The 15,689-nt window shown below is 35.6% G+C and overlaps 2 protein-coding genes and 2 pseudogenes across 2 annotated transcripts; all 4 read right to left on the minus strand.

Annotated features, from left to right (window-relative positions):
• Positions 1-1,092: 1,092 nt before the first annotated feature.
• Positions 1,093-2,220, minus strand: LOC114721357 (probable F-box protein At4g22030). Its single transcript, XM_028907180.1, has one exon. It carries the CDS (start codon positions 2,218-2,220, stop codon positions 1,093-1,095), a length of 1,128 nt encoding a protein of 375 aa, XP_028763013.1.
• Positions 2,221-4,043: 1,823 nt separating this feature from the next.
• Positions 4,044-5,118, minus strand: LOC114721358 (probable F-box protein At4g22030; annotated as a pseudogene).
• Positions 5,119-9,230: 4,112 nt separating this feature from the next.
• On the minus strand, positions 9,231-10,475 carry LOC114721359 (probable F-box protein At4g22030). Its single transcript, XM_028907181.1, has one exon. It carries the CDS (start codon positions 10,473-10,475, stop codon positions 9,231-9,233), a length of 1,245 nt encoding a protein of 414 aa, XP_028763014.1.
• Positions 10,476-13,968: 3,493 nt separating this feature from the next.
• Positions 13,969-15,206, minus strand: LOC114721361 (probable F-box protein At4g22030; annotated as a pseudogene).
• Between the last annotated feature and the right edge of the window lie 483 nt (positions 15,207-15,689).

Here is a 15,689-nt window from a genome sequence, read left to right on the forward strand (position 1 = left end):
TGTAATAAATATGTGTTATCTTTCTTAAAATATCTTGCTAATCAAGTGTGTTGGCTAAAACTACTATTATTAAAGGATTACTTTAGAAAAAAAAATAAATATGAGAGATAAAGCGGATTGAGGTTTTATATTTAACCAAAATAAAAGTCAAATGAGATCTTATATTAATGATCGGAAGTAGTATTTTGCAATCCGTTGCTCAACTTAGAGCCCGAGCAATTTTGGGCTAGGTTAGGTTAGGGAAGATGGGTTCTCTTGCCCAGGAATGGTTGCCTTGTCATGATATGTGAAACTCTCAATTAAAAGTGATGAACAATATTTTACTTTGAACTTTAAATATTTTAAGAGAAGAAATGTAAAAATGATATTACAAGTCATATATCTATCTATCATTCCATATTTCCACTTGATTACATAATCCAACACAACACAATGAGTTTTAAAACAATATCCATGATCAAGCATATTAACAACTACAGCCTCCAAATATATAATAATACCATTTATGTATGTTATATATATACAATTATATAATAAATACATGTATATCATATATATATATATATATATTTACACACAGTTTGGGCAGGACCAAATGGGCATGGATGCATATCTTGCATGATGCTTAGCCCTACCCAACATTTGGCCCAGCTTGCAAGTTCCCAAGTATTTTTGGGCTATTTTTTTGTGCTGAGCTAGCATAATTCCACCAGGCTTAGGGCATTGAGCATTTGGGCGTGGCTGATGAACACCCCTTACCAAATACTAAACGTTGACTCTTGCCTCTTGCGACATGTTCTCTATCAAGCCTTACCTCCAAATCATAGTCTAGCAAAAGCTAAAATCAAAGTCAAGTCCCTTCAGGACAAAAGAAGGGGGTAAAAAGAAAGCGCCCTTTTCAGACCTCAAAATTTAATTTAAAAAATTTGACATGGTTTTCAGTCAAAAATAAAAACTTTTCTCTATATTAATGCAAATTTGTATAATGTTTAAGCATATTAAGAATCTTTACTATATGTCAAGAAACTATACATAAAGAATGAAATAATCCTTATAAAAAAACAGAGAGAGAGATAATTTTTGCCAGAGCTATCAGATACCAATCATCAGATTAATTTTAACGCTCCTCCCTAATTCCATAGCCACCTTCATTTCATGATGTGCTGTCGTCTTTTTCCTGGCGCTGTCGTCTTTCTTCTCACGTGTTGTTTCGATGATCTCTTGCAAGAACTTGAACAATCCACCAAAGCTTCTGTACATTTCATAGACCATCCCCACTTGGCCTACACGCTCCAATGCATTAACAGACGTCGCCAATGACCCTGCCATGGCCGCCACAATGCCTGGCCAAGACGAACCATGGCTCACAAACGCAGAGCCCAAAGCTGCAATCCCAGTGAGCAAAGGACCTAATATGGCTAAGGTTTTGTTGATCACGAGAGCCAAGTTTCGTAGCCTCTCATAGACGTCGTCGCCCATATCTCTTCTCTTCTCCACTTCTATATTCTCCCTCATCTCCTTTTCTAGCTCCGGAACTTTCATTTGGTACTCAAACTTGGAAGGATAAGCTTTGTCAAGTGCCATAACCCTCTCCATTGCACTGTTAACGTCTTCCTGAGTTGGATTTCCAAGAGTTAATTTGGCTTGGATATAACTGCGAAGCTGCTTGAACAAATTGGTTCCATTTCGTTGTTCCTGGGCCATTTGTGAGGGCTGAAACTTGTTCATGATGATTAGCATCCCTGTGGCGGCAGTGAACAAAACAGTGGACGTTAATTTGAGTGCAGTGTTGTGAATGGCTGTGTTGAGAGCAACCATGGCTGAGGCAGAAAGGATCATCATATTGATGGAGTTCAAAAGAAGGCAGTTCCAAATGTTTCGTTGATCTTCAATACTTTTGTGCATTTCGATCCTGTCAGCTACGGCCACCAAGATTGCATGTAGTTGAATCATGGCCTTGGACCTGTTTGGGTCGCAAGAATAATGCTGAAAAGTTTGCGATGTGGTGAAGATTACATCCTTTTGTGATGGGACTGTTGTTTGGATGGGGCCATTGAACTGCTGAACCAGCAGGTTGGAAGACGATGGTGTGAGCATTTTTGGAAGTGGGATTGGAACTCGTGTGAATTCGGGCATACTGTTGGAAGCATAAGCATGAATCCTATTATGAGAAAAAGAAGAAGATGAAGAAGATACAATTGAGAATGGTAAAGAAGACATTGGGACAATTTGGAAGGTTTTCTCTTTGGGGTGTTATAGGTGGAGGTTGAGATGTTGAATGAAAAATGGGGAGAACGAATATATAGAGAGAAAGGAAAGAGGCTGGAGAAAAGGCAGACACGAAGAAAACATTGACTCTTGACGCATCGAAAAGTGGACTTGGCCTTTTCTGGCTGATATTCTCTTTTCTCTATATGTACTCTCATATTATATGTATAATCTATAATGTCAAGCTCAAACAAAGCTGCGAGATTATAAGCAATGTCCCGGAAACGCGGAAGCTTATCACATGCAACATGAAAAAAAGGGATCCTATCACATGCAAGTACAATTTTTTCCCCTTCCTTCCTCCTCCTCCTTTCTTCTTCTTCATAAAACGATGTGTTTTAATGTAAGGTAAGGAGAGTAAGTCAGTACGTAATTGTGGAATTAATGTGGGATCGAAGTATTTGTGAATCAACCGAAAATTTCAGATATTAAGGAAAACTCAGATATGCTTGTTACTCCAAATTAAAATCATTAAAAGCCGTTTTCATATGGCTCAAGCAGTCTTCTTTCTCCGGCGGCAACTGGACCGGTCAGATTGTTTAATCCTAAAAATACTAGTTATAAATATGCATCATTCAAACTACGAATGTGTGTGTGTGTATGTGTTTATCTCAATTTACAGCATAAAATCTACATAAAATAAAATATGGACCCACAATCTAATTAATATTTTATTCATTAGATAGATATCTGAACCAAGTAGTGATTTGTATGTAAGTTAAATGTAATGTTTTGTAACACACACATATAGACTCTAAGTGGTCTATGTCATCAATATTTTACTTGCTAGCTAGGTCGTCAGCAAGCAAATTTGAGATCCCCCCTGTTCCAACTGAAACATCTGACATGGTTTAAAATTATTTTTTTGATACAAGACATGGTTTAAAATTATACTACCTCCTTCCATACTAAATACTACCTCCAATTCTTATATAAAACTCAAATAATTAATTTGAGCAAATTAAAAAAGTTACTAAACTACTTTTAAGTATTTATATTTATTTTTTTAAATTAATTTTTCTCACTTATAAATTAACATATAATTTAATGATCCACATAAATATTTTAGAGAGATTATGTAATATATACTATATTTAAGTAATTTATTAATTTCTTTAATTTTTTTCAAATTAGTCAACTGGATCTTTTATTAAGGACAAGAGTGAAGAACGAACTGTTAATCGCCTTAGGTTTACTTCAAAATCAATCGAATTAATACAATATAATACATAATCCAGGTTATGTTCATTTTAGGGAGCCTCTAAAAATTCCTAAGTGACTACGTATGTAAAATATAGAGAGTTGACTTAGAAAAGAATTGATTTTGTTTTTAACTAACTAATTGGCAAAATTTAAAAGGATGCATGAGTAAATAATTTTTGGATTTTTAGTTTATAAAATGGATACGGATGAAATAAATGAAGAGAATTAAAAAGTGATAACAATAGAATAGCAATCCTCTAGCACAATAATTTATGTTATTATTACTTCAATTAACTTGGGAGTTAGTTAATTTCAAAAGACTTTAAGGGTCACCTTTTAGACTTGGTTTAATTAGAATAATTAAAATCAAGTCACCTTGAAAATTAATTACTTACAATTAAACTATTTTAGCACAATTAGCTATAAGGAAAGTCAAAGAAAAGCAATTAACATTTTCAACCTAATGACCAAGCTTCCTTGAATTATCACTAAATATTCACAATAATTTCAAAACACAGTCTGACTCATACAATGTAAAGAAATTAAAGCTAATCATAGCACAACATAAAATGCTAATCAAAGATCCAACAACTACAACCAATCTCGATATAAATATACCAAACATTATAAAATTCATCCTGAAACTTAGGAATCACTAATACAATGAAAGAAATAAAAATTGGAAGAGCTAAAACTACCATCCCCACTTGGCCTACACGCTCCAATGCATTAACAGACGTCGCCAATGACCCTGCCATGGCCGCCACAATGCCTGGCCAAGACGAGTCATGGCTCACAAAAGCAGAGCCTAAAGCTGCAATCCCAGTGAGCAAAGGACCTAATATGGCTAAGGTTTTGTTGATCATGAGAGCCAAGTTTCGTAGCCTCTCATAGACGTCGTCCTCCATATCTCTTCTCTTCTCCACTCCTATATTCTCCCTCATCTCCTTTTCTAGTTCCGGAACTTTCATTGGGCACTCAGACTTGGAAGGATAAGCTTTGTCAAGTGCCATAACCCTCTCCATTGCGCTGTTAACGTCTTCCTGAGTTGGATTTCCAAGAGTTAACTTGGCTTGGATATAACTGCGAAGCTGCTTGAACAAATTGGTCGCATTTCGTTGTTCCCGGGCCATTTGTGAGGGCTGAAACTTTCATGATGATTAGCATCCCTGTGGCGGCAGTGAACAAAAGAGTGGACGTTAATTTGAGTGCAGTGTTGTGAATGGCTGTGTTGAGAGCAACCATGGCTGAGGCAGAAAGGATCATCATGTTGACGGAGTTCAAAAGAAGGCAGTTCCAAATGTTTCGCTGATCTCCAATACTTTTGTGCATTTCGATCTTTTCAGCTACGGCCACCAAGATGGCATGCAGTTGAATCATGGCCTTGGACCTGTTTGGGTCGCAAGAATAATGCTGAAAAGTTTGCGATGTGGTGAAGATTACATCTTTTTGTGATGGGACTATTGTTTGGATGGGGCCATTGAACTGCTGAACCAGCAGGTTGGAAGTTGATGATGTGAGCATTTTTGGAAGTGGGATTGAAACTCGTGCGAATTCTGGCATACTGTTGGAAGCATAAGCATGAATCCTATTATGAGAAAAAGAAGAAGACGAAGAAGATACAATTGAGAATGGTAAAGAAGACATTGGACAATTTGGAAGGTTTTCTCTTTGGGGTGTTATAGGTGGAGGTTGAGATGTTGAATGAAAAATGGGGAGAACGAATATATAGAGAGAAATGAAAGAGGCTGGAAAAAGGGCAGACACGAAGAAAACATTGACTCTTGACGCATCGAAAGTGGACTTGGCCTTTTCTGGCTGATATTTTCTTTTCTCTATATGTACTCTAATATTATATGTATAATCTATAATGTCAAGCTCAAACAAAGCTGCGAGATTATAAGCAATGTCCCGAAAACGCGGAAGCTTATCACATGCAACATGAAAAAAAGGAATCCTATCACATGCAAGTACACTTTTTTCCCCTTCCTTCCTCCTCCTCCTTTCTTCTTCTTCATAAAACGATGTGTGTTAATGTCAGGAAAAGAGAGTAACTCAGTACGTAATTGTGCAATTAATGTGGGATCGAAGGATTTGTGAATCAACCGAAAATTTCAGATATTAAGGAAAACTCAGATATGCTTGTTACTCCAAATTAAAATCATTAAAACCCGTTTTCATACGGCTCAAGCAGTCTTCTTTCTCCGGCGGCAACGGGGCCGGTCAGATTTTCTAATCCTAAAAATACTAGTTATAAATATGCATCATTCAAACTACGAATGTGTGTGTGTGTGTGTTTGTGTTTATCTCAATTTACAGCATAAAATCTACATAAAATAAAATATGGACCCACAGTATTAATATTTTATTCATTAGATTGATATCTGAACCAAGTAGTGATTTGTATGTAAGTTAAATGTAATCTTTTGTAACACACACATGTAGACTCTTAAGTGGTCTATGTCATCAATATTTTACTTGCTAGCTAGGTGGTCAGCAAGCAAATTTGAGATCCCCCCTGTTCCAACTGAAACATCTGACATGGTTTAAAATTATTTTTTGATACAAGACATGGTTTAAAATTATACTACCTCCTTCCATACTAAATACTACCTCCAATTCTTATATAAAACTCAAATAATTAATTTGAACAAATTAAAAAAGTTACTAAACTACTTTTAACTATTTATATTTATTTTTTTAAAATTAATTTTTCTCACTTATAAATTAACATATAATTTAATGATACAAATAAATATTCTAGAGAGATTATGTAATATATACTATAATTAAGTAATTTATTAATTTCTTTAATTTTTTTAAATTAGTCAACTGGATCTTTTATTAAGGACCAAAGTGAAGAACGAACTGTTAGTCGCCTTAGGTTTACTTCAAAATCAACCGAATTAATGCAATTTAGTACATGATTCAGGTCGTGTTCATTTTAGAGAGCCTCTAAAAATTCCTAAGTAACTAAGTATGTAAAATATAGAAGATTGACTTAGAAAAGAATTGATTTTCTTTTTAACTAACTAATTGGCAAAATTTAAAAGGATGCATGAATAAATAATTTTTGGATTTTTAGTTTATAAAATGGATACGGATGAAATAAACGAAGAGAATTAAAAAGCGATAACAATAGAATAGCAATCCTCTAGCACAATAATTTATGTTATCATTACTTCAATTAACTTGGGAGTTAGCTAATTTCAAAAGACTTTAAGGGCCACCTTTTAGATTTGGTTTAATTAGAATAATTAAAATCAAGTCACCTTGAAAATTAATTACTTACAATTAAACTGTTTTAGCATAATTAGCTATAAGGAGAATCAAAGAAAAGCAATTAACATTTTTAACCCAATAACCAAGCCTCCTTGAATTAGCACTAAATATTCACAATAATTTCAAAACATAGTCTGACTCATACAATGTAAAGAAATTAAAGCTAATCACAGCACAATGTAAAATGCTAATCAAAGATCAAACAACTACAACCAATCTCAATATAAATATACCAAACATTATAAAATTCATCCTGAAACTTAAGAATCACTAATACAATAAAAGAAATAAAGATTGGAAGAGCGGAAACTACCATTTGAGGCTCCAAGTTCAAGCCGTAAACACTGCTCTAGAGGATTGAAGGATTTAGCCAAGCCTCTGCATCACTAAAGCTCCACCGTCTGCTTCAACAATAGCAGAAAACATGAGGGAAGATGAAAGAGACGATGATGATGATGGATGGATGGATGGATTCGGATTGATGGAGAAAAGGAATTGGCCGAGTATGAGTGAAGGGATTTGGCGAGAATGAAGAGATGGAGGGAAGCATTAATGAAGATGAAGAATTGGTGGTTTTGGATTGATGGGAGAGGAAGGATTTTGGCGAGAGTGAGAATGGAAGGATATGGGAGAATTTTTGCCGCTGCACCCTCTGACTCTCCCCCGTCTCTTTTCGGTCAAATATTGAAGGGAAATGGAGGTCCAAAACTAAGGCCTTGTTTGGTTCGGGAAAATAGGAGATAGATGCAGGGTTAACTAAAAGAGTGTTTGGGGATAAGTGTAGGTAAAATGAAAAGGAATTGAAATCTTTATGGAATAGAAAATCCATGAAATTTTGGTTCTCTTGGAAACTCTTTTCTTCTCTAACACAAAGTGATTTAACTTATCCAAGTTCTTAATTATCACCTGAAAAATAATTCAACTAAATGTAATATCATATATCCCAAGGACACAAATATTTAGGAATTAAAAATCACATAATTATTATCAATTAATAGCAATTAAGCACATAATTCCTAAAATGCCATAAGCACTCAATTAAACCAAATAATCATGATTTAAGCCATAAAAGTGTCCTAAAACTCAAAAATTAAATCATGACAATATATATAAAATAAGGATTTGTCACAGAGGTAGTTTAAAATCCACTTAGTGATGCAATTTGCATTAAGTAGATACTCCTTCGGTCCTAAATATATGGCCCTTATACTAGCGTGTATAAGGGTTTTATATTTAGAACCGGAAGAGTATTATATTTAGAAGTAAGGTAGTATAGATATTGTGAATTTGTTAGACATAAGATCGGCGATTTGTTTGTTTTTTGTGTTTCACTAAATTTATTTGTAATATTCTTTGTTCTTTACAATTCTGTAGGTCATGTTTTCAGATGCCCTTGGATTAAGTAAGGCTCCATTGGAGCTAAAGTCGGGCTATTTTATTTGTGATATTTCTCCCACTGAGTCGTTAATTTAAATATATATACTACCTCCGGTCCTTAATATAAGACATTATTTGACTTTTATTTTAGTCATAAATATAAGATTCCAATCCACTTTGTCTCTCATATTTATGCATTTTTTTCCAAGGTAGTCCTTATAACAATGATAGTTCTAACCAATACACTTGTTTAGGAATGATATTTTAGGAAAGACAACACCTATTTATTATAAATAACTAACTTAACTTCTTTCCTTAAATTAGTCAACTAGCTCTTATAATTAGGATTGGACATAGTAAACACCGTGCAGGTAGTTAGTTAATTAGTACAAGGAAAAAAAAACTTTGATTCAATGACAAAGAAGAATTATCTTTTACGTGATATGATAAATCAAAATATTAACAATCAGTCGGTTTTTTTTTTCTTTTTTTAAGGCGAAATCTTGACACAAACTGAATTTAAATTGGTTTTTTTTTTTTTAAAGACTCTCACCCCCTCGTAGATCCAGCCAGCATTAGATTTTCTTAGGGTTTTTTTCATTTTTTTGTGCGTTGCATTTTTCAAGACTCTCGCCCCCCTCGCAGATCCAGCCAGCATTAGATTTTCTTTCGGTTTTTTCACTTTTTGTAAGTTGCATTTTTATTTCTTTTGGGCTCAAAATGAGCTGAATCCAACTTGTTTGAGCTGGATCAAATTTACCGAGTCAACCAGGTTAAGATACCATCTAATTCATTGTTGAAAATGTTGAGTCCAATACGTTGAATGATATATCTATTACGGATCCCTTCCATAAGTTACAAACCTTAAATGCTACGCTATGCAATTTCAAAGTGGTGGTTTCTGTACCATCAAAAGTTTGATTCAATTCTCCATGTGCTAAGGGAAATTCTTCTGTGTAAAATTGCAATATTTTCTGTGTCAAAGTAAGAATATTGCTTGTATACATGTTGGGGGACTATACATAATGAAGAAATAATGAATGTTCCTATCCAAAGTTAAAATAGTTAAATCGAATCGACGAACTGAAAAACGTTAGTCTTCAACAAAGTTTGCTTGCAAATTCATCCATGTTAATTCCTTCTGACTCATAGGCAGCAAATTTAGAGGCAACTTGTCTGAGCTGCGAAACGCTTCTTCCCAATTTCATGGCCACCTTCATTTCAAAAACCTCGCCGTTCTCTCTTTTCTCGCAGTCTTTCTCTTCAAGTGTTGTTTCTATGGTCTCTTGCAGCAACTTGAAGAATCCACCGCAGTTTCTGTACATTTCAAACACCATCCCCACCTGGCCTCCATGCTCCAATGCGTTCAAAGATGCCGCCAACGACCCAGCCATGGCCGCCGCAATGCCTGGCCAAGACGAACCATGGCTGGGTAGTGCAGAACCTAAAGCTGCAATCCCAGTGAGCAAGGGACCTGATATGGCCAAGGTTTTGTTGATCTTGAGAGCCAAGTTTCCTAGTCTGTCATAGTCCTCCATATCTTTTCTTTTAACCACTTCAAGAAGCTGCCACATCTGTGTTTCCAGTTCTGGAGTCCATCCATTATTGGTTTTCTTCTGCGATCTGAATACTTGTGCTTCGAAGTCGTTGTTTGTCTTCGTTTTGGGCCACCAAACAGCAGGCTCAAACTTTGATGGGAATTTCTCAAGCATAGCTCCCAAGAGAGGAAGAGGGTAAGCCTTGTCAAGTGCCAACACCCTCTCCATGGCACTGTGTACGTCTTCCTCAGTTGGATTTCCAATTGCTAGTGTGGTTTGGATTTCCTTCTGAAGCTGTTTGAACAACCTAGTGGCGTTTCGTTGTTCCTCAGTGAGTTGTGAGGGCTGAATCTTGTTCATGATGAGAAGCATCCCTGTGGCGGCTGTAAACAAAAGAGCGGACGATAATTTGAACGCAGTATTGTCAATGGCAGTGTTGAGACCAACCATGGTTGAAGCAGAAAGGGTCATCATATTCACAGAGTTAAAAAGAAGAGAGTTCCAGTTGTTTCGCTGCTCGCCAATGTTTTTGTGCATTTCAACTCTGTCTGCCACAGCCTCCAAGCTTGCATATAGTTCAATGATGGCCTTGGACCTGTTTGGATCGCAAGAATCCTGAAACTTCTGTGATGGAACTATTGTTTGTTTGGAGCCATCGAGTTCCTGAACCACTTTGGCAGACGATGATGTGGGTATTTTTGGAAGTGAGATTGGAAATCGTGGGAGTTTGGGGACACTAATGGCGGCGTGAACTCTGCTCAAGGAAGAAGAAGAAGAAGAAAGCGTTGAGATGTGCAGAGAAGACATGAGAATAATTCTGAAGGCTTTCCTCGCTGGTGTGTTACAATTTGGAGGTTAAGATTTTGAATGAAAAATGGGAAGGCGAGAGGTCACATATATATAGAGATGAGAAGAGAGGGAAGAGAAAAGTCAGAGAAGAAGAAAACATTGACTCTTGACGAATTAAAAAGTGGACTTAGCCTCTTCTGGCTGACATTTTCTATACTCTTCACATATTATATTATATTATATGTATACCTTTCAAGCTCAAAGGTGTCAGCTCTTGAATTTCAGAATTTGCCCGTGTCAATATAAAATTTGAAGATAGACTTGTTCTATTTAATTTACTACCTGCTACCTCCGGTTCTTAATATAAGATCATGTTTGACTTTTATTTTGATCCTGAATATAAGATCTCAATCCATTTTGTCTCTCATTTTTATATATTTTTTTTTCTAAAATAAGCCTTCTAACAATGATAGTTCTAGACAAATATACTTGATTAGCAAAGATATTTTAGAAAAGACAACACCTATTTAGGACAAATAACTAACTCAACTTACTTCCTTGATCTCCTCAAATTAGTCAACTGGCTCTTGTAATTAGAACCGGAGGTAGTACTCTACAAATCAATATCTCAATGTAAAATATAAAATCCACATAAAATAAAGTATGCACCCACGATCTAATTACTGATTAATTAATTCACTAACAAAGATCTGAACAAGATAGTGACGTGCAAGTAAGATGTAATGTTGCTTTAACATTATACATATGAAGAGATTGTTAAAAATTTTGTTGGGTGGATTGAGACACTTTTTTCTCACTCAATTAATTTGTAGGCCCAAGAGTCATTTATCCTTCCTTCCACCCATGAAAGGCACGCAAAATGAAAATGCAACGCGGTACTGAAGACATCCTTGAGGCTGGGAACCATTTCATTTTGTAGTCTAAAAAAATGATGTCACATTAGCAATGAGATGGAACTCGTTCTTCCCATGAATTCTGTATAAATTTGAAGTAAGCATGAACTTCTTTAAATAGAGCATCTTGATAAATATTTTTGAAAATCTAACATCTGAGTAATTTTATTTACTGTTTATAGTTTCTAGGTAAAAAAGCCCTTATTTTGCTCAAAAAAAATTGTGCCTTCCTTTATTTAATCAAGTCCGCTTAGAAGCTTCTCTTCTCTGTTTTTTTCTTTAAAACTTTGCAGTCATTTTCAACGGTGTAATGTCATGTAATTAATCACGAAATTTTTATTCTACGAGTTTACTATACTCTTTTTATTTTTATAAAAAACAACTATCACTTATAACTCTTTTTTACCAACAACTATCACCTATAACTCATTCGTAAGAGGCATTTAGGATATGTCTCAAATTTTTTTAATTAATTTTTCATTTTATCTCATTTAATTACTCATTTTAATATTAATACATTTATTATTACATGACCCTGAAGCATTCTTCCACTACATAGTGTCTCTCTTCTACAATCTTTTTATTTTAATAATTTTCATATTTTCTTCTTTATACTCTTCCTCATAAATGAAGATATTTTTTTAAAAAATTACAGTTTTCATATATTTATTGTCTCTAACTAATTTTAACTAATGTTTTATCCATGGTTAATAATTGTTTCTTATTAGAAAAAACAAAACAACTTTCACAGTTTCACCCCCTCTCACAAATCCAGCCAGCGCTAAATCTCTCTCTCTCTCTCTCTCTCTCTCTCTCTGTGTTTCGCTTGAAGGAGCAGATTGGATGAAATGGAATTTGAATCATGATGCAGGGATGCCTTATTTTCTTCCGGTTCTTAATATATGACTTAATTGTCCAGCTGATCATAGTTCTAAATATAAGACATACTTTTCATATTTATTAAATTTTTTTTAAAATTATCCTTATCGATATTTCCTTAACCATAATCAAGTAGGAGAGGAAGGAAGGATATTAAGGCAGATGATTGTGATATTTTAAGGGAAAAAATGATATATTTCCTTTTTTTTATATATAACAAAAACATGTTATATTTCTCATAATTGACTAACTTACCTAACTTTTTAAATCTAATCAAATTAGTTAAATAATTCTTATATTAAGAGCTGAAGGAGTATTAAAAAGGTTCCATGGTCTATGCGTTTTGGCTACGTATGTTGGGACATTTGAGTGTCTAGGTGTAACAAGCTGTTTGGCGATGAAACTAGGGACGGAAACCTAAATGCCAACTCCAATTTCTTCAAGGCCTGAGTGGATCAGGATCTAAACTATAGAGCTTAGGGTCACTCTGGTCACTCAACAGGAGGTCCTTCAATACTACACAAGGAGGGTGGCATCAAACTGACAATGGATGTTTCAGTTTTGAAGGGTGGCAGAAGTGGTTGTAAGGGCTATATGCTTGGGATTGGAATCACATAAGACCGATTGGCTTCAGTTGTAAACTAACGACTGTTCCCCGGCGGTTGCTGAATTAATTGGATTCATACGCGGTCTTAATATATATGTTGGTCTAAAGGTTGCGAGATTTAGTTATTTGGTGTCTGATTATTTTGATGCCGTTAGTTTTGCTCTTAGAGGTTGTAAGATAACTCACCTTTTTGATGATGTTGTAAATTTACTTAGACTGCTACTCCATAGAGAGTGGTAGGTTGTGATCACACACGTGTACAGAGAAGATGTAACCATAGCAGACCAACTAGCCAAATATGCTCATAGGACCGATGGTAACTTTTGCCTCCTTGATCACCCTCCTCCTTTTATTTAGGAGGCAGAGGTTGATGAATTGTAGATGCTGTGTGTTTCTTTGATTTGTACTCCTATTTTGAGTTAAGGAATTCCATATTTATATTCAAAAACAATTCTCTCTCTCAAGTTGACAAATTTTATTTTGTTGGGCCCAAAATGAGTTCAATCCAATTAGGTTACAATTCTGCCACAACTAATTGACCTACAAGACAATAAGATATCTTTTACCACTTTTTTTTTAATATAAAATTAGTTGACTAATTTAAATAGATTAAGAAAACTAGTTAAATTAGTTATTTGTAATAAATAGGTGTTGTCTTTCCTACAATATCCTTACCAATCAAATGCAATAGCTAGAACTACTATTACTATAAGGACTATTTAAGAAAAATAAACAAATATGAGAGATAAAATGAATTGGGGTCTTATATTTAGAACTAAAATAAAGTCAAATGAATCTTATATTAAAAACCTGATATAGTAAGCATTGTTGAGAATTTTGAGTATAATTAGTGAATGATTATGCCATTCCATTACGGACCCATTCCATAAGTTGCAAATCTTAAAACTAGATTTTATTTGCAATTTCCAAGTGGTAGTTTTTCCACAAGTGCAATATTGTGTCCAACTAAGAGTATTTCTTATATTAACCAGCAGATTATACACAAACAATAAATGAATGATCCTATACAAAATAAAATAATTAAATTGAATCAACGAATTAATTACTGAAGTTAGTCTTCAAAAAAGTTTACTGGCAAATTCATCCATGGCTATTCCTTCCGACTCATAGGCAACAAATTTTGAGACAAGTCGTCTGAGTTGGGAAACGCTTCTTCCCAATTTCGTTGCCACCTTCATTTCAAAAAGCTCGCCATTCTCTCTTTTCTCGCAGTCTTTCTCTTCAAGCGTTGTTTCTATGCTCTCTTGCAGCAACTTGAAGAATCCTCCACAGTTTCTGTACATTTCAAACACCATCCCCACTTGGCCTCCATGCTCCAAAGAATTCACAGAAGCCGCCAACGACCCTGCCACGACGGCCGCAATGCCTGGCCAAGACGAACCATGGCTGGCTAATGCAGACCCTAAAGCTGCAATCCCAGTGAGCAAGGGACCTGATGTGGCTAAGGTTTTGTTGATCTTGAGAGCCAAGTTTCCTAGTCTGTCATAGTCCTCCATATCTTTTCTTTTAACCACTTCAAGAAGCTGCCACATCTGTGTTTCCAGTTCTGGAGTCCATCCATTATTGGTTTTCTTCTGCGATCTGAATACTTGTGCTTCGAAGTCGTCATTTGTCTTAGTTTTTGGCCACCAAACCGCAGGCTTAAACTCTGATGGGAATTTCTCAAGCATAGCTCCCAAGAGAGGAAGTGGATAAGCCTTGTCAAGTGCCAAAACCCTCTCCATTGCACTGTGGACGGCTTCCTCAGTTGGATTTCCAATAGCTAACGTGGTTTGGATTTCAGTCTGAAGCTGCTTGAACAATTTAGTGGCGTTTCGTTGTTCCTCAGTGAGTTGTGAGGGCTGAATCTTGTTCATGATGAGAAGCATCCCTGTGGCGGCAGTGAACAAAAGAGCGGACGATAATTTGAATGCAGTATTGTCAATGGCAGTGTTGAGACCAACCATGGTCGTCGCAGAAAGGGTCATCATATTCACAGAGTTCAAAAAGAAGAGAGTTCCAGTTGTTTCGCTGCTCCCCCATGTTATTGTGCATTTCAATTCTGTCTGAGATAGCCTCTAAGATTGCATAAAGCTGAATAGTGGCCTTGGACTCGTCAAGAAGTGAAAAATCTTGGAGGATTTGTGCGTTGGCGAGATCTTTATCAGCTGGAGATATTGTGTATAAGGATCCCTTATCGGATTCACGAACCAGCCTCGTAGTTGAAGATGTGGGTATTTTTGGAAATGGGAGAGAAACTCGTGGGAGCTTAGGGACACTAATGGCGGCGTTAACTCTGCTCGAAGAAGAAGAAGAAGAAGATAGATTTGCGATGTGCAGAGAAGACATGAGACTGAGTTGGAAAGGGTTTTGTAACTGGTTTGTAGTTGAAGGTTGAGGTTAATGGGAAGGATGAGAGGGGATACATATATATAGAGGAGGCAAGAAAAAGTCAGTGTGAACGAGGCCTTCGAAGCGGACATTTCAGCCTTTGTCTGCTTCAATGTGTTGAGGGAGTCACAGGGCTTGAACTAAAATATACGCTTTTGAAAATTTTCAAGATAGACTGGTTCTATTCAAAATTTCAAATGCTGTGGTAATTCATCTGAATAAATAACTGCTTTTTAAATATACTTCCAATAATAGGACGTACTAAGATTCTACTCATGGCTCAACGTCTCATTCAAAATTCTATTCATGGGCCATCTATTGAATCGGGCCACATTTGACTGATTCCATGAATGTGTGAATTGGGTCTGGCCCAGTGTCAAAGAATTTAATCAAAATATAGTGAAAAATGTAATAAAATAGCACGCAAACGGCGGCAGCGGC

The sequence above is a fragment of the Neltuma alba genome, unplaced genomic scaffold, assembly GCF_004799145.2.
Source record: "Neltuma alba isolate B1F8T4 unplaced genomic scaffold, ASM479914v2 tig00012032_pilon, whole genome shotgun sequence".
Taxonomy (NCBI): domain Eukaryota; kingdom Viridiplantae; phylum Streptophyta; class Magnoliopsida; order Fabales; family Fabaceae; genus Neltuma; species Neltuma alba.